The following is a 25,802-nucleotide window of genomic DNA, read 5'->3' on the forward strand; positions in this document are numbered from 1 at the left end:
ACATTTAACAAATTGTTATAACCTGTGATTACCACAAGCCTATTATCACAGTTATTTCTGTAACTTTAGTACCTGCTACCAGGTAGGCTGTACAAATATACAGAAGCATCTCTACAAATTTAATGTTATGCATAACAAAAAGACTAGGCCACAACAAAACATATACACTGTTGAAGAAGGCCGGAATTAGCAATGTCCAAATCTGGCCATGGCTGGAGGATAGCAAGGTACATGTGCAGGTACACAGCCTGTATCAATGTGACACCACACATATATATTATCCCTATATTATGCAAATATCATAGATATAGTGAAACGGTAAAGTGAAAAATGAGTCTGTAATTTTTTTTACATGAAAAGAAAATACTCAGCTCAGTCTGAAATAAGAAAGTGTACAACAGCAATTTTACAAAAATAAAAAATGGTGCAGCCATAAAGAAAGACAAACCATTGTTGTAAACATTTGCTTTATTCCAATGAGATTACATTGTTGTGTGAATTTTCCATATGGATTATTATAATTTGACTTTGAAATGACAAACAGCTGTGCTTTGCTCCTGCAGCACGGCGTCTCACACTTCATTCCTGTTTTTGTTCTCTGTTTCATCCCAACGGACTCTCCAGCCATATGATTTAAAAAAGTCACATGCATGTTTTGAAATCTTCATCATTATAAATTACAAGAAAACCTCCAAACATATATAATATATTAACCCTGTTTCTGAGAATGGGTATATAACATAAACAAAACTGGGGAGGAAGCACATCTCCCACTTCCCACTATAGGAGGAGACACTGCAGGTCGCACCCTCTCAGCGTGTGAAATTCCCAAAAGTACAAAAGCACACATTAGAGCATTCAGGCAAAGTAACTGAACCACACCTAAGAGTGTGGATGTGGGGTTGTGGAGGGGTACAGGGCATGTGGTGTTGAGTTGCAGTAACCGACTCCTCTAGTTTCAAAACTTGCATGTGACAGAGAGAGGGTGCATGGAGTTTACAATTTTTATTGAATTGTTTTCCTTTTCCTGGTGTTGGCATGACAAGTTTTTCTGGTAATTCATTGATTTGCAGTGTTCTGTTCATTACATTTTTATTATCAGTCTCATCCACTGAAGCAGACAGGGCCCACCTCGAAGCCAAATTTCTGTGAGGTTTCACCAAAATCATTGAACATGATGTCCACAAATGGCAACTGCTCCACCCTGGGAGTGTTGATCTCCAACACAGTTTTTGAATATCCCTTCTTTGCCTGAAAAACAAAAGGACAAGTATGAAGCGTGTGACAAGTGTGAATCTCCTTAGTATGTGTAGGGCAGTTCACGGAAGTCTGCCTCTTATCAGACTCCCAAAGGAAAACAGAATCTTTACTGTGCTGACAGGGAGTTGCAAAACATCCTCCTTGATCAGCATTATGTGAACCTTAGGTTCTCCATGATACAATGTAATCACGTTTTGTATTTCTGGAAAGCAGATGTCATGGGGAACAACTTAGAGACTTTGGGGGTGCGGCGCTGACTAAAGAGCTTAATACCTATGCCCAGCCAGATACAAAGGTTAAGTCGGTGTGATATTCTTACAGAGATTGTGCAAGCAGGATCATTGATGTTCTGTTTTATCATGATTGCATTTTTATTTGATGACTAGGTGTTTTGATTTTATCTTTTGGGTACATAAGGAAAAACGTGGAATGGTTCGGGAAGATTATAATGTAGTCATTCAACTCCACACACACTTTTGCACCACTGTATATTGCCATTATTAACATACTGGACAATAAATTGCATTCGCTTTAACCTGGAATTCCTCTTTGACTCTTACCACTGCACACCTAGCAGTTTTAAGGTCCTAACATACACATACTGTAGAGCTCAGGATAAAATAAAGAGAAAATGATTCTCAGCTGGGATGTTGGAGGAGCTGGTGCCGGCTGTAAAGTGGGCCAGCTATGGGTGGCGCTCGGGAAAGTGGTCGCACTGATTTACTTTCTTTTGTATTTGTTATTTTGGCTAGTTGTTTTAGTTTATTGTTTTTGCTCGGAACCCATGATGGAAAATGGTAAAGATGGTGGTTTATTTGATTTCATGTTCGTGTGGGTGCGTTCTCTCTCTCTTCATGCAGCAACCAACGTTGTTCCCCGGCACTGCCGCATCTCCCACCCAGGGGTGTCATGCTGGCGTGTGATACTCATTTTTGACTTTTTAAATGTTTTAATCTCATGGTCTCCACTGATTCAAATAGTGGCATTTTTATTAGTGGTATAGTAAAAAACAATCATTTGATTTCAGGCAGCAACTAGTCAGAATTATGCGCCCTTCACATCCCTACTCCTTAGATTGAGTCGGCAAGTACACCATCTGTTAAGTTACGTTTGGCGGGGCATGCCCCATACCTACAGAGCACCAAGAGGTTGGCACTTTTCAGGGTTTCCTACAGAAATAACCACAATGACCACAGTCTCTCAGCCCTGAAGAACATTAACTTCTGTAACGTCTAACCTCATGTAAACACACAGAATTCAGATACAACTTCACACGTTGTTTCTTCTTCACTTACCTGCCGATTTCATCATCACAAATACTCCAGTCCTGCAATCAATAATTCTATCCATTGGATATTTAGCTGAATCTGCCATTAACAAAATCTGAATAACCTCTTAGCGCAAAGCCCCTAGTGGTCGGCACGCCGGCGTGCCGAGATTACTGAACTCAGACATTCAGTGCTACTGCAACCAAAGTATTAGTTAAAAACAGAAACGCGTTTTAGTTTCATTAGTAGATGATACACGACAACTATTCCGAATATGCAGTTTCGCAGCGCCACCATTGTCACTTTGGTCGTTCATTTAACATGCACCCCCTCCCTGCAGTCTCATCTACAACTACACCCCCGCCCATGACATAATGGACAATATTGTCTATCTTGGCATTCATAAAAATATTAGTTCACCACTAAAAAATCATATTATGTCATAGCAACAAGATAAACCCGACAATAGCCCTAAGATATGCCAATACAGCAGTGAAAACGCTGCTCACTGAATAACAAAATAAATGAGAAAAAGTTTTTTTAAATGATACCATGCCATTCTACAGCCAATGTCTGGGACTAAATATTGAATAAATATACAACCTTACCGTTAGTTATATGCGTAGAGGTGTCCCTTTTGAGACTGAGTGGTCATAATCCGTTTGTGGAATATACGCGCATTCGTGACGCCTGGGTACCTTCCAAAATAGCTGTGCGTAATACCACACGTGTTGTTAAAGGCATTGTTGCCCTTTTTAGTACAGTCTGTCTTCATTTCATTCATTTATTCAGTAGGTGAGAGTATAAGCTTTCTAATGATGTATAACATGTCTAATTATGCTTTTGGAATAGCGTTTTATATCTCAGCGTAACCAAAAGTTTTCTCATCATCGCATTCACTCTGTGGTAGCAGTAAAAGACACTGCACCTGACGAAATGTTGTGAATGATTTTTCGTAATTTCTTGGAAAATATTATTGAGGACTTCTGAGCAAAGCTAAGCCATTTGTTTGCTGATAGACCTAGCTGACATCGTTTTCTGGAGTAAGACATAAAATCATTGATTTACTGTCTCTGTCTCTATGTACTGAACACAGATAAGATTTCAGCATTGCTATGTAAGTATTACTACTCAAAATATTTCGGTTATATACGTTATTTTTTAAACTGAATGTCTTTAAATAGGTTAGTGGCATTTTAATGAGGATATTTCACACTGTAATGTAAGCATTCATTGGTAGTTTAGTAGTTTTTGTGATGCATGCAACAGTGATGACGTGACAGTTGGAACATTGGAACACACAGAATCTACGTACACGCAAGAGCACATTTGAGTGCTGACATGTTTGTGTAAAATAATTGGTTATTGCGCTTTCTTCAATTCTACAGTTGTATAATATTATAGGATTTAAATTACTAATAAATTAATAATATTTCTATCATTTATAATATTTTTTAAAATAATTATTTTCATTATTTTACAAAGCAGTAAGGTGCCAGGTTCCACCTCAGAGGGTGGTTGCCTCAGCGGGAGTTCTGTAAATAAATGATAAAAATCAAACCATCGTAGTGACCTTTTCTTTTTGGGGGTTTCAATTATGCAATGTTTGGTCTATACTACAAAAGCAAATGTTTCAATTTTGAATACAAACTCAGCACTTAGGTAACACTTTTTAAACACTTGGACATGTTGAAGAAGAGAACACTTATTCAGAGTCGTCACTGGGGAGATGACACCAAAATGACTGGCAATACATTTTTTGTGCAGTGTTTTGTGCAGCGACGGGTTTACTCCGATGCAGTTTACCGCCGGTTGATTTAATTAGCAGTATTAATATGACGAGAAGCGCTTTGCCGTTTGAATGCATAACACACAATTCCTTGCGCCCACGCCCACCAGCATTTATTTATTTATTTATTTATTTATTTATTTATTTATTTATTTTGTCTCAGATTTGACATCAAACCATTTATTTTACTTCATCAGTTGTGCGCCCTTCTCCAGATACAGCGTTCACTGAACGAGTAATAGCATCCCATGCATCTTTTTTGTGTTATTTTATATCCACTACTGACGCTACTAAATATGAAAGATCATTTGCTGTTCACTTCCCTCAGCAATATCTCCTCTTCAGAACTACTTAAGTTTTTGTTATGTTTGGAGTCCGGTGCTCCACCGTCTTTCGATTTTCGTTTGGGCATTATTGACTTTGTTCGCTCTCAACTTTTCTTTTCGATTTCTGTGTGCACACGGCCCTGCAGTCTCATGCCCTTTTATGGGGATTGGCGGGGCGTTTACCTATGCTAATTAGGAACAATGCTTTACATTTACGAGGACAATGGGATTCATCATTTTAAGAACACGTGCGAACAATTCTGCAGTTTAAGAACGTTGTGAATCTGACGTAGAATTTTCTTAGGATCTTTCTTAAGAACAAATTTAAGAAAAAACTTAGGAAGATATTGGTGAATGTTTCATCTCATTTATATGCTTTATAATGGACAAAAAGCATTTTATTCATATTTGGTGAGATTTTGAATATTTCTCTGGACCCCTAGATATTTTAGGCCACTGTACTGACGGAAAGCTTGTAATTCCCACTTGAAAATGATGCAACAGTGAATGATTAACAGTGAGTCAAAACAGTTGATTTGTAATGAAATACGTGAATATGCTGTGATTTACAGAAATGCATAATTTAGACATTTTGGATAGATTTGGAGACACTGGGTACATTGCTTAGTTTTTGCTTCATAGATCTATAGTAGTTGTACATATCCACGCTTAGATTTTATGAACTTGTGGTCAAGAAGTTTTTGATCCAGGACATGTATAGTTTAACCTGCTGCTATATATGCAATCTCTCTGTATTTCATTGCAATCTAAAAAAGAGCAAATTAGATTTTTTGCTTAGACAATTGCATTTGTGACACTTTATTTCTCCCAAAATTATGAATATAAACTAATCTAAGTTAGTATTGTAAATGGTACAAATGTCTTGCTTCATTAAAGCCATTTTTCAAGTCTCTATGGTGTTCACCTCTGGAGTTATAAAGCTTTAAATAGGGTACCCCCTAAATGGGCAAGGAGTGGCCAGATTTGGCATGTGCGCTAAGGGGTTAAATCTAGTGCAGTTGGATTTTCAAAACTCCCTCCCCTAATATAGAGGTTTGTCATGGCTGACGGGCAGATGAGTGATCGCAACCTTTTTTCACAGTCATGGCTCCCCTGCTCTCTCTCCCCTCTCACCCCATTAATATTTTCCATAGTTATAAAACATTCATTAGGAAAACGCAGTGGTCATATGTGTAACATGCAGTGCATTTATCTGGCAGGATAACGGAATGACTGAGGGGCATATAAGGGTTGTGCTACTCCTCCTACCCCACCACACCCAATCCTCACCGCACAGCCATCTGCCAGAGCGGTGATGTAGGAGTTGTTATCATAGGACATCTCCTCGTCATTGGAACCCAGGAATCGGATGGCGTTGTCGTAGGAGTTGAGAACGATGTCGTGCCAGGCTGTCGAGCGGGAGCAGCTGTAGGTGAAGTTCTGCCGGGCTGAGGTGCTGAGCAAGCGAATGAAGGTCATCTGCACCACACTGATGGGGTTCCCCTCAGAGTCCACATAGGACATCTGTAAAAAAAATACACAGGGGAACGGTCTATACAGGGAGACTGCCTAGGCATCAGGTACCAAAGTATCTATATCCACCATTAAGAGAATCCTATATTGCCATGGCCTGAAAGGCTGTCGCACCAAGGAAGAAGCCCCTACTCCAAGACTGGCATAAAAAAGCCAGAATGAAGTTTGCAGGTGATCACCAGGACAAAGATCTAGCCTTTTGGAGGAGTGTTCTCTGGTCTGAACTGTTTTACCATAATAATCAGTGCTATGTATGGAGGAAAAAGGGTGAATCTGAAGAACACCATCCCAACTGTGAAGCATGGGGCAGCATCATGTTGTGGGGGTGTTTTGTTGGAAAAAGGACTGGTGCACTTCAGAAAATAGATGGCATAATGAGGAAGAAGCATTATCCAGAAATACTGAAGCAAAACCTCAAGACATCTGCTAGTAAGTTACTTGGTCTCATCTGGGTCTTCCAGCAGGACAATGATCCTAAGAATGCCTCTAAAGTTTTAACAAATAGGCTTAAAGACAACAAAGTGAAAGTATAGGAGTGGCCATCACAAAGCCCTGACCTGAATCCCATAGAAAATCTGTGGACTGAACTGAAAAAGCATGTCCGAGCAAGGAGGCCCACAAACCGGACTTGCCCGAGTTACACCAGTTCTGTCAGGAGGAATGGGCAAAAATTCCGACAAAGTATTGTGAGAAGCATGTGGAATGCTACCCCAAGCATTTGATTCAAGTTAAGCAATTAAAACGCAATGCCACCAAATATTAACAAAGTGTATGTAAACTATTTACCCACTGAAAATCTGATATAGTACATAAAAGCTGAAATAAATCTGTCTCTTAGGTATTATTTTGAAATTACCTCTTATGGAAACAAAGATACCCTAACTGACTTAACACAGGAAATGTATGGTAACATGAAATGTGTGGAGTTGTGAAAAATTGAGTTTGAATGTCTTTAGCCTATGTGTATGTAAACTTTTGGCCTCAACTGTATGTGTCAGGGCAAACTGAAGACCTTTCAGGCATGTATGTCATAATACATATTCTAAATCCTCTATTCTCACCTGCTCCTGTGTACAATAGAAAGAAGGAGGTTTGGAAAGAAAATGTAAACTAACATCAAATCAGATACATTGAAGAGCTGAGCCATTTACAAAGATAAAAAGATAGAAACTAAGTTGTAGTGTGTGAAATATGCACAGTGAAACCACAGAGAACGGACGTTATCCCATACAATTACATATCAGAACTGCTATATGAAAAAACACTGAATTAAATATTTTAAATTATGATTAAACAGACAATGAAAAGCAAGATATGCCGCAGGGCCCAAAGAGGGAAAATTGAGTTCTCGGCATAGTGAGAGAGTAAGATTGGATCCTGTATGAAGGAGAAAGGTGCTATAGTTGGCAGCCTGCTGTGTGCCCCTTCTCCTGAGATTTATTTTCTTCCATCACTTTCCATTGTCAGTCTTTTTTTCCAGTTAAATCTTCTGTATATTGTAACACAGCCATCCTTCATCTGAAAGGATAGTAACACTGAGACTGACACATGCTAGACACTGTGTGCCAGCATATGCAAAATGTTTTTCATTTGTTTTTTGTTTGATTGTTATATTAACATTTATCAACATCTTTATTTGGCTTAAAAATGTTTTTACCTAGCTTGCTGATGCAAAATGGTTAAATTGGCCAGCAGTCACTGAACACAATATCAAATGAATATTGTAATCCAGTGTAGTGTGAGGTATGTCGATGTTTGCAGGCACTTTCATGGCATGAACTGCCACATTCAACTCATAAACTCATTTCAATCCTGCCACTATGTCATATGTCAGAGAATTAGAGAGCAACCACTCTACAGTCCCAAAAATGGTCTAGCTCTGCATGTTTCCAAGCTTCAGTTCCTTCAGCAGAGAAAGATCAAAGGAAAACAAAAATTCATACCATACAACTAAGGGAAACAAGGCAGGGACAAAATGCAACAGATTCTCAAGTCCTGGAGGGCAGCAGTATCAACATATCTTTGTGGTTTCTTCCAGTCAGCAACCAGCTTTGGCTGTTAAAAAAAGTTTATATGGACTTTGCTAACCAGTGACTTAAATGAACTACTTCAGTACAGAAACGCCAAAAACCAGCAAACACTGGAGTCGGACTGCTCTGGTCCGGAGGGAAAACCATGTTCTACTTGAAGGATTGATAATGTGAGAGATACTGAAGCAACTCATTAAATTAAATTACTCACACAAACCACAAGGTCAGCTTACCATTTTGCCACGTTTGAATTCACTGAACCAGGAACCAGGAATCTCCTTTGGCCAGGAGGTCAGTCTCACCTTGGGTATGGGAAAGGAGAGATGACCAACTATAAGTTAATCCTTTAAGGTGTAAGATCACAAATATGTGATTACAATGTTCTAAACTGAACATTCGAATGCTGATGTAATGATCACTACTGGTAACAGAATGCAACAGAGCTGTAGAACTGAGTCCTTAGAATATTGAAAAAAATTAAAATGAAATTCCAAAAAATCTATACTTCAAAAGGTTAAAGAATGATACATTCAGTGGTAGAGTATCTGTGTGTGTTTGTGTGTGTGTGAGTGTGTGAGTGTGTGGGGAAAGCACAGGGCTAACCCCCACGCCAGAGAGTGGACTGTTCCATTGTACAGGCTGGGATTAACATTTGAGCCATAATGTCCCCAGTAGTAGACACGCTTTGTATTAGAGAGCCCACTGAAAATATCTTCTGTGTTAATGCCTTGTTTATCCATAATAAAACAAGAGTACCAGGCTAAGCAGACTGCCAAGGACCATTAGGGGTAATGGAGCTGTGGGTTTTATAGCTTTTTTTAAGCTCATTCACCCACACACCACAGAAGCACAATGTGCTGTTCAAATTCACTCTTGCCACTTTGATAACATACTTACATGCAATTATAGGGAATGAGGAACACTAAAAATAAAATTTAAGAGAGGTGCTGCCCCTGTTTTTACAGCTCTCTCAACCTAAGACTGGGTAGATTGAAAGTAACCCATACAGGCAACAGTACTTGTGCTTCCTGCTCAAAATTAATAAAGAATGATCAGACATTAGTGGAATACACATCCCAAATTTCTCAGCTTTTTTGAACAATTTTTCTGAGGATAAGTTATTTACTATGTAAATTTAGATACCATTGCCATAAACATTGATGTGAAAAGGGGATGAATTGGCCAGACGTGCCATAGTCCATAGGGTGGCCGACTCTCTAGCCATATACAAATCCCTTTGTTTGGTGGGGGTTCAGTTCCCCACCATGACACCTTCTGAGCTGTGATCCCTTCCCTACCTTTTACCTTCTCTACTTTCTCCCTGTACGAATTAAAAATAAAAAATAAAAAAAACAAAAAAAAAAACAAGGAGGGCGGACTATCAACTCTGCTTTAATGTAATGTAATGTAAAAACAGAGGTGAACTGAATGTTCAGTTATTGGGACAGTGTCGTGTTCGCAGAGTAGGGAGGTGGGACTCACTCCTGCAGACTTCTTATCCGGGTAAATGCAGCTCTCCCCCCCTGCTGTGAAATTGCAGTAAACCTTGAAGGAGTCACCAGGGCAGCCTTGGTTTGGATCGATCCAGTACTCGCCTGAAACAGACATACCACAACCATTGCCAGTGCATTTAGTAAGGGTAAAAAGCACTCAAGGATCGGTCAAAGGTGCTATATAAAGCCGCGTTAGTCCCAGGAACTACTTTTCAAGGAACTAAACTAATTTTCAGCGCTTGTGCCCCACCCCAAAGGTTCCGGTACTTTTGGAAAGTACTACCCCCCGAGCAGGAACTTTTTGGGGGGTAAAATAAAGCCCCCGGAACTAAATTTAGACCCTAGTTCCTGCGGTCAAAACGCACTGAGTTCCTCAAAAGGTTCCTAGTTCCGGGGTAAAGTTCCTGCAGTGGAAACGCGGCTTAAGACTGGTCTGTGGCACACCGTCTGCGAAGTCAGGGTGGCACAGCTGCAGGTCCTTGCATGTGCGGGCGGGGTTGGCATGAGTGCCCAGCGGGTGCTTCATATGCTCAATCTCCTGCTTCAAGGCATTGAGTGAACCAAAGATTTCCTCCATCCCGTCATTGTAGTCTTTGTTGCCATCGGTGTTGCCCATCAGCTGGCTGCCATCAATGCTCCTCTTACTCCTCTTAGGAAAGGACTGCAAGGGGAGGGGCTGGATGACTTCACCGGGAGGACCCTGAGGGCAAGACGTTCTTTATTAAACACACTAAATCCTCCATCTTCTCTTGCTAACATATCATCCTACGGATCTCTCAAATCCCAGTATACCACATCCTTTTAAATGCCACCACATCAAGATGGAGAGAAGGGAGCGAGGGAATGGGGGAGATTTAGAGATGGGGAAGGTATGAAAGAGAGAGAGAGCAAGAGAGACCAAGCAAGTGGGACTATACATACTATCCAACCTTACATACCATGCACTCACAATCCGGTACCTACCTGAGGGTACAGACTTTTAAAGTCAAACATGCAGACTTACAGGGGGGCCTGGAGGTCCAGGAATGCCCATCTCACCCTTTTGACCCGCATAGCCCTGCAGTGATGATAAAACAGCCCAGATTTATACCAGGAAACAAACCAGGCATAACTGCTGCCAATCGCAGCAATCCAGACCCCACAAAGCAACCCTGTGGCCTTCACTGCAGGGAACTGATTACTGAGACCACAAAATGCATGATGATTCTGGGGGCTATATTTTCAGGAATCAATGGCGCATTGCCGCAGTCCACATAGGCACACAGGATGTGACTACTGAAATTTGGTATTTTCATTTCCAGAGACGAGGAGTGCACAGCTAAAAGCACTGGTAGAAAATTAGCTGGATTAGGCTGAATGTATTATCAGTGGGTATGTTACAGCCGGATTCAGTCACAGTCAATCAAATAAGGTCATCCCAACCAAGTTTATCCCAAGACGTCCTTGTGTGGGAACTGCAGAGTAGGGTGCGTCAAATTGAGTTCAAATGAATCTCAAGAGAAATTAGTTAATTTTCTTCTGTCAAAATTTTCAATTAAAATGTTGCCTAAATGTATACTTATTGTGGCCCAGTTTTAATTTCCCATTAAACCTGTAGTTAAATAGCATACATGCGCGATGATATAACCAAGAAATAATGACAACAACATGTTGAAGTTTTATTTTTAAAAATAAAACCAGAGAAGATCATAATGCCATTGATGCCAATCACAGCATTAAAATGACTTATGATGTAGATCAACTGTTGCTTAAATGAAAGTAAAAATTATAACACAAGTAGAGTAAGCATACATTAGATTTCAATAAAGGATGGAGGATGGAGCATGTGGGCATTATGAACATACTAGGCTATTTGATAATTTATCCATGGTCTATGGAACAAGCAAAAACTAACCAGACAATTTAGGCACTTAGAAAAACCTGTCTGAATGGATATTTTTAGTTCCAAAAAGATGAAATATTTGGGGGAAAAAGAGGATGTCTGGTCCTCAGTGCATCATTAATTTACAAAAAAGGCTTACTAAACTGAACTGACCAATCTCCAGGGTTAGTAGGACAGCTGCAGCTTGCATAATTTGCAGGCCATTTTCTCCTTGGACATAATTTTTAATTCTGCAATGCACAGAACCCATAATATTTCCATATTCAGAATGAATTTTATTTTTAGGCTGCCTAGCGACATGTAGAATTAACCAATGCAGGTAATGCATGTAGGTATCATTTTATCTACATTTTAAGTTTGCTGAAGTACAAGTTGCATTTAGTGTTATTGTTGTCACTACTGATGGGTGTAAGAAAAAGAACAGAATATAATATCCTGGGACCACAGTGTAGTATAAGACCAGCAACAATTAAAAACAGAAATAAATGCAATAAATGACATGATAAGAAAGAAAATAGACAATGAATGATAAATGCACAGTATGCACTTTTCCTGCTTGCAGGATTTATACCAAAGTAAAATTAAACAGCACACAAAAACAGTTGACTGGCTTTTGAATAGGTTATGATCCTGCACTAGGCTGAAACTTGCACTATATACCTGGTCTGAACAGGTAGCACAGGGGCCAATCGGTGTCTACTCTGACACCGAAATTGCAGTGCGCCGCTTGATCTTCACTGACACACCCCCCACTGCACCTCTCCTCCCACTTTGGCGCATGGTGATTCCCTAATTTACAGAACGGGCTCAAGAGCGTAAAAATCCATGACGAAAATGTGACTGTTCTAGTGCAACCATTCGCCATATGCCATGTACTGGCCAAAAAAAAAAGCTGAATATTAAATCAGAAAATTTTGTTTTCCTTTTAATCCATACTTACGCCTGAACCCTTTGAACCCTTCGGACCAGGAGGACCCTGTTAACACAGACAGAATCTTGTTTTCAGTTTGTCAGAAGTGTCTGGATTCAGTCCAATATTATTAATTACAAACTCATGAGGAAACATGTTCTCATTTCTATTGTTTATATTTTTAACAGCTGTCATGTTTCAGCTGGGAATTTTCTGCCAGGATGGAACAAGTAGCTAGACACTGAGCCTATGCCCTCTGCACATCTAGTAAAAAGGCAAAAACAACCTAATAAAAGTTTATCTAATAAAAGAATAATCAGAAAGCCCTGATTCATCATCATCACGTTTTGAAGAATGCACACCTCAGAATGAATGTTGCTAATTGAGGACAGGTGAACTTACTGGGTGTCCTGGAGGGCCAGGGGGGCCAAGTGGACCTGTGGGACCTGCAATGCCCTGGAAGGGGGGATAACCGCAGCCATGTCATACATCTACAATGCACTCATCCAGTTTTGGTTAAGTTGCATCTATTCAAGGAGGATGAAGGAGGAGTCAGTGGGTCACCTACACTGTCACCTTTGGATCCTGTCAATCCCTGGGGGCCTGGAAGACCCCTTTCACCCTTATCTCCCTGCTCGCCCGAGGGTCCAATCAACCCGATGAGTCCAGGGTGCCCCTAAGAGGAAATAGCCAACAAAACAAAATAAATATTAACTTTGTTGTTTGTCAGTATACTGTTTCAAATCAGGATCCAAATTCACCTTGCTCTGTGTAAGTAATCTCCCAAATAAGGATTAACATTCATTTTCCGGTGTTAGTTATCTCCCAAATCAGGATCAATATTCACCTTGCTGTATTGGGATGGCACGTCCAGCCAAGTTATGCCTTGGCAGGGAATGCCCCATACCTATACAGCACCGAGAGTTTGGCACTTTTCAGGGTTCCCCACAGAAATAACCACAACAGACACTCAGCACTTAAAAACATTACATTCTGTACATTCTCACCCCATTTCAATAGACAGAATTCATAAACAACTTCACATGTCCACACAATAAAGCCCCAAACTAAGGGGATTTTGCGTTTTCTCCTTCTTCTTCTTCTCATTCTTCTTCTTCTTCTTCTTCTTCTTATTTTTACTGCCGCCAATCCCACTAACAACATGTCTCCCCATTGGACATTTTACCGACACCAGCCAAATCTTCACTTACACGACCCAATCAAAAACTTGCATACACACGCAAAATACCCATACCTTTTTATTCTGAAACATTTCCAGTTTAAACAGCTAGTCTGCTGTGGCCTAGTGGGCAAGGTTACAGTCTTGGGAACACAGGGTCCTAGGTTCAAGCCCAGCTAGGAGCATGTTTCTTTAATCTGCTTTTACCCTCACTAATAATTGTCTACTACTTCTCAATTATTGCTTTTGCACCATATCTACCCGCCGTTCACAGAACGTATACACTGCAGTATGATGTACCGTCTGCACGTTCAGTTATTAACCGGCTACAATATTGGCAAGCCATATGGATTCAACGGGAGCTCTTCTGTGCTTACTGGCTTGTGTTCTTCTTTAAAACCACGGACAGGTTTGCTAATGATATTTCACGCATTGCATAGATATGTCATGGTGCTGCACTAACAAAGTCACAGACTGGTAAACCTCCGGATGAAGGATTGAATCCCGCCTCACCCTCAGGCAGATAATTTCCTCTTTTACACTAATTTTTTCTTACGCTTATATTTGCTTTACCAAAACTCACTTACGGCCACCCATATGCATTTCATGATGGCAAATGTATTCCTTTTCTACATTCTACGTTTCTACATTCATGTCACCTCACCCTGTTCTCTATCTAGCCACATACAAACAATTACTACGTATGTACGTTCTGCAACTCCCCACTAAAACGTTACATTTAAAATCATGACTCACTCATAATTATAACTACTAGTACTGAACATGAGAAAAGCACATAAGTGTAATAGATTCCACATTACTTAACCCTCCATTTTAATGGCTAATATTCTATAGTGACTGTTATATATACCGTTCGATAAGGATACTAAGCTCACTCATGGTCACTTCATTTACTTCGCACTATAGTCTGTCATCATGTCAGCCTTCACCTACATGCCCATTCTGCTAAAAACATATTGTTTCAACTACGCAATTTAGTCATTTCATCCTAATTTCTCTCACACTGTTGTTATTTTCTCATATGCAAAGCCTGCTGGGACATATGCGTCTGCTCCTATTCTCCGCTATCAAGTTTTCCTAGCTTTCTAGCTTAGAAAAACAGCGAAGAGGATTCCCACCTGCAGATAAGCCTATCAAAATGCCTTATAAACCTTACAAACACTAAAAGTGCATCTCCACAAAACAACAGACAACGGAGCAGGACAGAAGGGTACACAAGTTGCGACCTAGGGAGCTCTAATTCTACGGGCTTGCTGATCCTTTTGTCAATCAAGGCTTGTTGGATGGCCGTCAAATCCGTGAGTACATACACTGGCCATATTTCACCTGCGTTTCTGATCCGTTTACACTTACGCCACCGCACCCTTTGTCACAGCCACTGTTTTACATATATAGCAAACCAAAACTGCTAAACGGTACACCCTCAACAGACTGTGCAAATTCACACAAGGATAGCCATAATCCACAACCGTTTCTTACAGGGTCACTTCACATTTCTCACTCGCATAATAAAACGCTTTGCAAAAAGAAATGATATCTCATAAAAAACACGTTTTCAACATACAAAAATGCCAAGTTACTCACACATGTGCGAGTGCGCCATAATCAAAGCTAAAGGCGGTCCAACAAAATATTAGAGTGTGCGACTTTTGTTTTGGCCAGGCAGTGTAGGCTATCTTGCCTCACAGAAGTTGATGCTACTCAATGTCTCCTAAATTGTTTCAAGTCACTTGGCCCTGTGTTTTTAAATCTTACTATCTCACAATGTCATCATTCACTCTTTGTGTCACATCAAAGTGTCAAATAACTACAATTGCCTTATGCAAGACATTTAAACGAATGTACAAAACTGCTGGTGAATACCTACAGAAAAGCATATTCCTACAGAAAATATATGTTTATACTTGGTTGTCAAGTTCATTTCACTAAATATACAACTTCTTGTATATTTGCTACATACAATAAATACTGAATGTAAAATATATCTTGTACATACAGTACCAGTCAAAAGTTTGGACACTGACTGAATGTATGTTTTTCATCATCTTAGACATTTTGATCTAAAGGCTGAAATTCTCTAAATTAGTTTCTTAGAAACATATAAATTGTGAAGTTGATGCCTATGTATGAATGTCTTCACAAAACTAAAATTTTAATAAAAAATAAAAAAAAATGTTTTTTGAAATGCACCCCCCAACAAGTAGTTTTCATTTAGAAATTCAGTGAAATTTAGAAGTGGAGAATATTGAAGCACAATGATTAAATCATCATTTTAAAGGAACACACAGTAAATGTGTGCCTTTAAAAGTTAATTTGTGGAATGTCATGAATGCCTAATGCCTACCAGTTGTGTTATGACAAGGTAGGGTGGGTGTTAAATAGCCCTATTGGGTAGAAGGCCGTCATTTCTGGTTGTAGTAGTCCATAATATGGCAAAAACAGCTCAATTTAGCAAAGAGAAACGACAGTCCATCATTACTTTAAAAAATGAAGGACAGTCAATTCAGAAAATGACAAGATCTTTGAAAGTTTATTCAAGTGTAGTGGCAAAAACCATGAAGTGCAATTTTGAAACAGGCTCTCCATGAGGATCAGCACAGGAAAGGCAGACCAAGAGTTACCTCTGCTGCACAGAATATGTTTATTAGAGTCACCAATCTCAGAAATCGGCAATTAACAGCACCTCAGATTAGAGGCCAAATCAATGCTTCACTGAGTTTAAGCAGCAGACACATCTCAACATCAACTGTTCAGAGGAGACTGTGTGAATCAGGCCTTCATGGTAGAATTGCTGCAAAGAAACCACTACTGAGGGAGACAAATAAGAAGAGACTTTCTTAGGCCAAGGAACACAGGCAGTGGACATCAGACCAGTGGAAATCTGTCTGCAGCGACACGCTATTCCATCTGGTTTGTGCTTAGTTGGGCCGTTACTTGTTTTTCAACAGGACAATGACCCAAACACACCTCCAGGCTGTGTACGAGCTATTTGACAAAGAAGGAGAGTGATGGAGCGCTGCATCAGATGACCTTGCCTCCACAGTCACCTGACCTAAACCCAATAGAGATGGTTTGGGATGAGTTGAACCGGAGAGCGAAGGAAAAGAAGCCAACGAGTGCTCAGCATATACGGGAACTCCTTCAAGACTGTTGGAAAAGCATCCCAGGTGACTACCTCATGACGTTGGTTGAGAGAATGCCAAGAGTATGCCAAGCTGTTATGAAGGCAAAGGGTGGCTACTTTGAATAATATTAAATATAATATAGTTTTGATTTGTTTTACCTTTTTTGGTCACTGCATAATTCCATTTGTGTTATTTCATAGTTTTGATGACTATTATTCTAAAATGTGAAAGTTAGTAAAAATAAGGGAAACCCCTTCTGTAAGTAGGTGTGTCCAAATTTTTGACTGGTACTGTACATACATACAATATTACATTTCCCTCACAGCATGTAACATTCACATTTACAAACACAATCATTCATGCAACAGAAAGGCTGGGCAGCTAAATACATACAGTACATACAGATAAAAACTGGACATATTGACACCTATTCAATCAATCTTCACTCTTACAAACCTACCCATACATATGTTTACCCTGTTTATCCACTGTATGGTTGTAAACACAGGGCCAAGCGAATTGAAACAATCTAGGAGACATTAGGTAGCATTGCTTTGGAATACAGCTTCTTTAATTTCTGTGAGGCAAGATAGCCTATATTGTTTGTAGTACAGTAACTTGGCGTCATTTATATCAGTACTTTTAATGGCAGGCCTAGATTTAGCCAGTTTGAATGAATGACTTGTATATAAATTTTGTATGGGTGAATGGCTTGGCATTTTTGTACGTTGAAAACGTGTTTTTAATGAGATGTCAGTATACCATCCCAAATCAGGATCAATAGCCACCTTGCTGTATGCCAGTATAATGTCCTAAGTTGGAATCAGTATTCACCTTTCTTGTATGTCAATATACTGCCATGAACCAGGAGCAATAAACATCCCATTGCGTACATGTATAATGCACAGTCATTATCCAACTGGCTCTGGCAAAATGAGGCCCACAGTATTGTACTGAAATATATTTATGTGCAGCCTTTTTTTAGCATTGTGTGGTGTGATGTGAAACTATAGTACTCAAAAACATGATTTAGTGTGAAATTGTGACAAATGACATTTAGTGAGCCACACCTCGGTATGCCTGTATTATGCCAAACAGCCAATTATTCAATAGTAGCTCAATCAAGAGTCCAAAGGTATTAGGATATATATAGGTCCACCAGTTTGTTTCCCGTTTTACTCGCATTGTACTTCAGCCCTCCGCCAGCTAGAAGTCCGGTAGCCTCTTTGTCAATCCCCTTTGCTAACTGTCCCATTTGCACCAAATCAGTAATTTTTCTTTTTACTGCAGTAATACTCAATCCTAGTCCAAAATAGCAACAGAGGCTGCTGGTATTTGTTTTTTTCTTAAGATCGGTGACTGAGTCCCAAAAAAACCAGGTCACCTGAGTTAACTGTGTTCTCAACTGCTTCAACTGACCAATTTCTGTGCTAATCAAGTTCTAGGTACCAATAAAAGCCATCAGACTCTGCAGCTCTCCATGACCAGGAGTGACAGCCACTGGCTCAAAAACCTCCATCCTGACTTTCACTTTCAGTCCTGACTCTCCCCATATTAGATCAACTTAGATCAAATAGCTTTTACAAATATTTCAACTGGAAACTGGAAGTTGTATATTTAGTTATTTGACTGTGCCATTGGTGTGCCTATGAGAACCCCTGGTCCTAGATATATAGGACATAATTCAATAGTAATACATGCTGAGTAAGGTGCACAGTTCTTATTTCAAAGGCATTTTACGCAGTTCTAAGTAAACCACACAGATGTGTGTGCTACAACAGAGCTCACCTTTTCACCTTTTCCCCCTGTGTCACCTTTCATACCTGGTAATCCTGGCGGACCCTGAATGAGACAGGCACAGAGACAATTCAAACAGTCATTTAGGCTGTCACCATCCTCTCAGCACGGAGATACTGAGAGTGAAGCATACTATACCATGGGCCCTGGAGGTCCATTTGGGCCTTTGGAACCAGGGGGGCCTTGTTCACCCTGCAGTGGAAGAAAAATAAACGTAGCCTCAGTGCAGAGAAAATCACACTGACATAATTTTACTGATACAACCACAGTGATACACAAGAAATATTGATAAAGCTACATTAACCAGTCACAGACACAGTGGCATAGTCACAGAGATTGTCTGACAGATAGAAAGACAGACATTACTCACCACAGGGCCTGGGACACCTCTGAGGCCTTCAGAGCCAGGCTTTCCTGGGGGTCCCTGAGGGCCCACTGGACCGGTCTTTCCTGGAGGACCTTCCACACCAGCCTCACCCTGAAAACACACACACTATCAGTATAATTCATCATAGGAATTGAGGATGTAGCTAAAAGCAAAGATGTGAAGAAGAGATGTGAGATGGTGATGATGATAATGATGATGATGATGATGGTGATGATAATGTCATACCTTCGCTCCTTTTTCACCTCTTCTTCCCTCAGGGCCAGCAGGACCAGGGCCACCCTGTGTGAGTGAGAGAGAGAGAGTGGAAAATAGACAGGTTACTTCATAGGATTTATAGGCTTTTTAGGGTACAGGCAGCAGAGTAACAGGGGGATGTGTTCTTACGTGTTTCCCAGTGGGGCCGGAGGGACCAGACTCGCCAGTCGGACCGGGAGAGCCCTGCCAAAGCAAGACAGTAAATACACAATCAGCCATCACACAGAAAATCACAAGATCCAAATCATGCAACCTCAAGTGAGCCTCAAGTGCACTTACAGGTTGACCAGGTTCACCATCCTCTCCCTTGTCACCTGGTAGGCCATCCATACCCTGAGGTGAAAGGAAGAACAGGAAGGGTACGCAACTTGTGATATGATGTCACTTCCTAAAACATGAAATCTCAGGAGCAACAGTTTTCCCTGCAGCCTCTACGAAAGATTAGCGGCTTGCACTTACAGGCATACCGATCTCTCCAGGAGGACCAGGATCACCAGGGAAACCACCTGGACCCTGAGAGAGAACAGAAAAACATTTTGGAAAGTGTAGTCTCTTTTTCTGTTAACCCCTTAGCACACATGTCAAATCTTGCCAATCCTTGCCCATTTAGGGGGTACCCTATTTAAAGCTGTATAACTCCAGATGTGTACACCACAGAGACACAGAGTACGAATGCAGATTAGTTTATATTCATGCCACAAATGCAATTGTCTAGACAAAAAATCTAAAATGAATTTGCACTTTTTTATTTTGCAATAAAATACTGAAAGATTGCATATATATAGCAGGTTAAACTATACATGTGCTGGATCAGAAACTTCTTGACCACAAGTTTATAAAATCTAAGGGTGGATATGTACAACTACTATAGATGTATGAAGCAAAAATTAAGCAGTGTACCCAGCATCTCCAAATCTATCCAAAATGTCTAAATTATGCATTGCTGTAAATCACAACATTCACATATTTCACTACAAATCAACTATTTTGACTCAAGAAACTCACTGTTGCATCATTTTCAAGTGGGAATTACAAGCTTTCAGTCAGCACAGTGGTCTAAAATATCTATGGGGGTCCAGAAACATATCCAAAATCTCTCCAAAATTGAATAAAATGCTTTTTGTCTATTATAAAGCATATAAATGAGCAACCTTATGAAGGTTTAAGATGAAACATTGCTATCAGATTAAAAAAAGAATGCAAGAATATTGTCACACAATGCGGTAAAGTACCTAAATGTGTAATAATTAACTCTTGTATGTATTTCTATACTCTGTACTCTCGTATGTTTTCTTGTATGGGGATGGATGACATGAAAACAATTTTCAACTGTCCACCACGTTTTGGCAATGTTCTAACTCTCACATCATCACTGTTGCATGCTTCACAAAAACTATTACATTACTAACTAACACTTACATTACAGTGTGAAATATCCACATTATATAATACCACTAACCTATTTAAAGACACTCAATTTCAAAATTGAGTGTCTTTAAACTGATTGAGCAGTAATACTTACATAGCAATGAAATCTTATCTATGTTAAGTAGATGGAGACAGAGACACAGTATATCAATGATACTGTTCTATTTGCTTCTGTTTTGCTCCAGAAAACGATGTCAGCTAGGTCTATCAGCAAACATATGACTTAACTATGCCCAGAAGTCCTCAATAATAATAGTATTTTCCAAGAAATTACGAAAAATCGTTCACCACGTTTCATTAGGTGCAGCGTCTTTTACTGTTACCACAGAGTGAATGCATAAGTGAATGCGATGATAAGAAAATCTTCGGTTACGCTGACCTATAAAACGGTATTCCAAAAGCAAAATTAGACATGTTATACATCGTTAAAAAGCTTGTACTCTCACCTACTGAATAAATTAATTATTAATCAAGCCAGACTGTACTACAAAGGGCTACAACGTCGTAAACAACACTTGTGGTATTACGCACAGCTATTTTGGAAGGTACCCAGGCATCACAAATGCGCGTATATTTCCCAAACGGATTGTCCAAGACAATATATGACCACTCAGACTCAAAAGGAACATATCTACGCGTAAAACCAACTGTAAGGTTGTATATTTATTCAATATTTAGTCCCAGATATTGACTGTAGAATGACATGGCATCATTTAATAAACTTTTTCTTGTTTATTTCGTTATTCAGTGAGCAGCGTTTTCACTGCTGTATTGGCATATCTTAGAGGTATTGTCGAGTTTATCTTGTTGCTATGGCGGAAGACAATATTATCCATTATGTCATGGGTGGGGGGCGTAGTTGTAAATGAAACTGCAGGGAGGGGGTGCATGTTAAATGAATGACCAGAGCGACAATGGTGGCACTGCGAAACTCCATATTTGGCATAGTTGTCGTGTATCGTCTACTAATGAAACTAAAACAATGCGTTTCTGTTTTTAACTCATACTTTGGTTGCAGTAGCACCGAATTTCTGAGTTCAGTAAGTGCCGACCACTAGAGGCTTTGTGCTAAGAGGTTAAGCATTTTAACCTGTGATTCTGAACCAATACTTACAGGGCTGCCTTTTGGACCATCGTCTCCAGGAGGACCTTTAGGGCCAGGAGGCCCTGCAGAACCAGGTGGACCAGCTTCTCCTTTTTCCCCCCTCTCACCCCGCAGGCCCTGCAGAACCCAATTATGCTCAACATTCTGGCATACATAAGACTTCCTCTGAAGATACAGTATCAATACAACACTGCAGCATACTTATTTTTTCACACAGTCACAAGATTTGTTCTCTTCATACTGGTGTCTATTTTCACCGGCCTGATAGCTGTGACCTGACATCAAATATTGAGTTTTTCGGGTGCCGTGAGATGTTGCAAGGTGATGAGATTCAGTAAGATGGAGAGTTTGGTGAAAGAGGTGGAGAGGCTGATGAGAGGTGGAAAGATTGGTGATAGAGGTGAAGTTGGTAGGAGGTAGAGAGTTTGGTGACAGAGGTGAAGAGTTTGGTGAGAAAGGTGGAGGTTTCCTTACAACTGGACCAATTTCCCCTAGCAGACCAGGCTCTCCTGTCTCCCCAGCATCACCCTGAACAGAGAGTAGGGATGTTTCATATAAAATCATCAATAACAATAGTCAATCAAAATGCGATGCTTTTGAAACCCTTTGTCTCCAAACAGGTGTTACCTTCTCTCCCACAGGTCCGGGGTTCCCTACATTGCCTACTGACCCCTGGGGGCCATCTGCTCCTGAAGCGCCAGCTGGTCCTCTGGGACCTGGGGGGCCAGGAGGGCCCTGGGAGTGAGAAAGCAATCAGCTCCAGCACGATGATTAAGAAATATGAACCTACTCACTGTCCAAATCGGAGGCCTTACCAGTTGGCCAACATCTCCTGTCTCTCCCTTCTCTCCTATTGGTCCAGGCAATCCCTGCATTGATGAGAACCACAACAATAACTGTGATTAGCAGAGACAAACTAGTATTACTAAAACAATGCTTAGCACTATGCTAACACACATAGCTACTGACAGCTGAGTACTGCTGACAGAAACTGTATCGGTATCTGTTTGCTCAGTAACATTCAAATGTAAAACTACTTTCGGCAGCACGGCTTAGTTATTTACTTACTATACCAGTTATTTAGTTATTTATTGTATATAAATATAGTACGTATAGTACTATATCAGACCTGGGTCAAATACAAATATGCATTTGTATTTAAAAATGTATGTTAATACATATATGAAGTATTTTCAAATATATATACACATGAAATACTTTGTATTTGATTTTTTAAATTTATTTTAATGGAAAATAAAATACTTTCCCAAATAGTATTTCAAAAATACATTCCTTTAAATAAATACTTTCCTGGGAAATTATATACTTTTTTCAAATAGTAGAGCCTTTAAAAAATACATTAAAATACAAATACAATTTTGAAATACCTTGAAATATTTCAGTGATAGACAACAAAAATGACCAAGCCAGCAATGATGTAGGGGAGCCTATGTTGGCAATTTTAAATATCCCATGTGCTGCCTCTAACATACAGTAGCCTAAATGCCCGTAAATGTCTTTGCATGGGGGGATGGCAAACTCAGCCGATTTCCAATTTATTTTTACCCATGCAATCTTTTTAAAGTTAGTGTCCTTTTACTGTATTTCCACTTTTTTTTCTGTTGTCGGAACATTCAACAGCCGTGTGTACAGTTCCATCTTTTACATTTTGTAAGGTTAGACACTGATAAAATAGAATTCAGCTGTGCATATTCACTACCAATTAACAATGGAAATCGATATAATTGGACTGGGGCCATCAGCAGCCACCTGACACATTCTCATGAAAATACTGTCCTCTAATTAGACAAAATGCTCAATTTTCAGAGCTGATAGGTTCCCACATATAGAGTGATTTTCAAGTCTTTCAACAGCTTGGTACAATTCCGAATGTTGTACAACTGGCCTTATGTTGTGAAAGTATTTTCAAATAATTCAATTAAACCAAGCACTTTGTATTAATGTTTTTCAAAGACATATTTGAAAGTAATCCGAATACATGCAAATTCTCCTTAAATGTATTTTAAAATGCATTTAGTAATTTAAATACTAGGTATATGTAAATGCTGTATTTCAAATAATTTCTAAAAAAGTATTTGAATGTAATTAAAATACATTAAATATGTAGTTGACCCAAGTGTGTACTATATAATTATTTATAGTTACGTTTTGAATTACACTGGAATAATTGAAGCAAATGCACAACTTGATGGTACTAAAATTAAGTAGACTGTTATAAACACACTGTTTCAATTTTGAGAAGGAAGGGGTGTGGCTTGCTAAACGCAATGTTTTGGTGTTAAATGCTAGAGGTGGGGCTGATAAACACACTGTTTCAGTGTTAAACAGTTGAGAGGTGGAGCTGATAACATGCTGTTTCAGTGTTAAACAGGAAGGGGCAGGGCTGACAGTGTAGTTTACCCTGAGGAACACACCCTCACCTTCAGCCTGGAGGTGTGGCAGTCTCACCCACCTGGGGGGCATGGTTCTCTCACCTGCAGGCCAAGTGGCCCAGGGGGGCCTGGGAATCCCCGGGGTCCTTCATCTCCTTTCTGCCCAAAGTGGCCCTGCGGCCCTCGAGGTCCTGGCTCACCATCTGCCCCCTGTATCGTGCACACCACTTACAGTGTCATATACTGAAGAAGATCATTGCTTTTCTTAAGGTTTCACACACAGACACACACACACAAACATCTGTTACCACATACTCAGACACACGCACATGCACACACACATAAGCACAAATTGTAAGAGTCACAATTCGCACCTTGGAGTTAGGTGTGTTTTGATCATATATCACATTTTACATACAGTAAAACAATATAAATCCATATAATCTAAGGTCCATATTTAAAACAATATAAATCCATATAATCTAAGGTTCACTACAGTCATAATTTTTCATCAAATATACTTTACCTTCTAGGTCAGCATATAGTATAAAATATTTTGTGATTGTGGAGGAAAAACACTGATCAGATACCCTGATCTGTGTGTACAGGAGGAAAAATTATTATAGTAATATAAACTACATCTCAGATGTATGAGGTAATGTAAATGCATTTTCCAGTGTAGATAATGAAGCAGGAAACAGAAGGACATACAGCAGGGCCGGGCTGTCCAATTAGGCCCTGGGGACCGGAAGGACCAGGTGGGCCCTACATACAGAGAGAGAGAGAAATAATTAAGCAAATTAAGCAAATTGAATTGAATTGAGAGAGCCAGGATGTTTACAGTACCTACATCTACACTCATAACCTAAGACATCACGGACAGACCTGAGACAGCGCATAGATAAAGCATAGAGAGACATGATAGAACACAGGCAGATGCAGAGCAGGTACATACGGAGCAAGCAGACCGGACCAGCACATATAAATACAGCACAGAAAGATCAGATAAAGCGCAGGAAGATACAACTGAGTAATATAGTACAGAGACATACAGCACAGAGACCTGACGCATCACAGAGAGATACAGCACAGAGAAAAATGCTACAGCACTTGGAGAAATACTGCACAGTGAAACTTGATATAGTACTGGGAGACATAACACAGGTTATGTCACAGAATAGGGAACCCTGGCATCACTTTAAGAAATACAGCACACTGAGAGACACGTGATATAGCAAAAAGAGGGAGATATATTACTTTAAATGTCATCTCACTTGTTCTCCTTTGTCTCCTTTGCTTCCCTTTTGTCCAGGCTCACCTACTTCACCCTGAGAAAGAGAGGTGAGAGACAGAAAGAAAGAGAGTTGCTTTCAGCGTCTGAAAAAAAACTCAAAATTTTTACTAATTCCAAGCAAGCTAAACTACCTAACACAAATCAGAAGTCAAAAAATGTATTTTAAATTGTCAAATATATTTATATTTGCATTGGTCAGCTCTCCCATGTAAAACAGATTTTTGAACCAATCTCAATGCCATTGGTGGACTACAATCACCATGGGCTCTGCAGCAACTGATTTTGGTATAGCTACTGTGGAAAGATATGGGGAAGAGTGGTGGAG

General features: G+C 39.8%; 1 protein-coding gene across 2 annotated transcripts in view; it reads right to left on the reverse strand.

Annotated features, from left to right (window-relative positions):
- Window positions 1–450: 450 nt before the first annotated feature.
- Window positions 451–25,802, reverse strand: part of LOC118237099 (collagen alpha-1(V) chain-like) — a 132,730-nt gene continuing 107,378 nt past the window's right edge. For both annotated transcript variants that reach the window (XM_035435537.1, XM_035435536.1), the window contains 23 exons: window positions 25,458–25,511; window positions 24,895–24,948; window positions 24,286–24,393; window positions 22,606–22,659; window positions 22,418–22,525; window positions 22,265–22,318; window positions 21,800–21,907; window positions 19,717–19,770; window positions 19,537–19,590; window positions 19,387–19,440; window positions 19,228–19,281; window positions 18,985–19,092; window positions 18,753–18,806; window positions 18,606–18,659; window positions 13,060–13,167; window positions 12,894–12,947; window positions 12,522–12,557; window positions 10,703–10,756; window positions 10,144–10,399; window positions 9,689–9,801; window positions 8,440–8,508; window positions 5,934–6,167; window positions 451–1,251 (listed from right to left, as the gene is read on the reverse strand). In XM_035435537.1, coding sequence (XP_035291428.1) covers window positions 1,105–1,251; window positions 5,934–6,167; window positions 8,440–8,508; window positions 9,689–9,801; window positions 10,144–10,399; window positions 10,703–10,756; window positions 12,522–12,557; window positions 12,894–12,947; window positions 13,060–13,167; window positions 18,606–18,659; window positions 18,753–18,806; window positions 18,985–19,092; window positions 19,228–19,281; window positions 19,387–19,440; window positions 19,537–19,590; window positions 19,717–19,770; window positions 21,800–21,907; window positions 22,265–22,318; window positions 22,418–22,525; window positions 22,606–22,659; window positions 24,286–24,393; window positions 24,895–24,948; window positions 25,458–25,511 — 2,043 coding nt within the window. In that variant the 3' untranslated portion in view covers window positions 451–1,104. The remainder of the gene's footprint in view (window positions 1,252–5,933; window positions 6,168–8,439; window positions 8,509–9,688; window positions 9,802–10,143; window positions 10,400–10,702; window positions 10,757–12,521; window positions 12,558–12,893; window positions 12,948–13,059; window positions 13,168–18,605; window positions 18,660–18,752; window positions 18,807–18,984; window positions 19,093–19,227; window positions 19,282–19,386; window positions 19,441–19,536; window positions 19,591–19,716; window positions 19,771–21,799; window positions 21,908–22,264; window positions 22,319–22,417; window positions 22,526–22,605; window positions 22,660–24,285; window positions 24,394–24,894; window positions 24,949–25,457; window positions 25,512–25,802) is intronic.

The sequence above is a fragment of the Anguilla anguilla genome, chromosome 10 (assembly GCF_013347855.1).
Source record: "Anguilla anguilla isolate fAngAng1 chromosome 10, fAngAng1.pri, whole genome shotgun sequence".
Taxonomy (NCBI): Eukaryota; Metazoa; Chordata; class Actinopteri; order Anguilliformes; family Anguillidae; genus Anguilla; species Anguilla anguilla.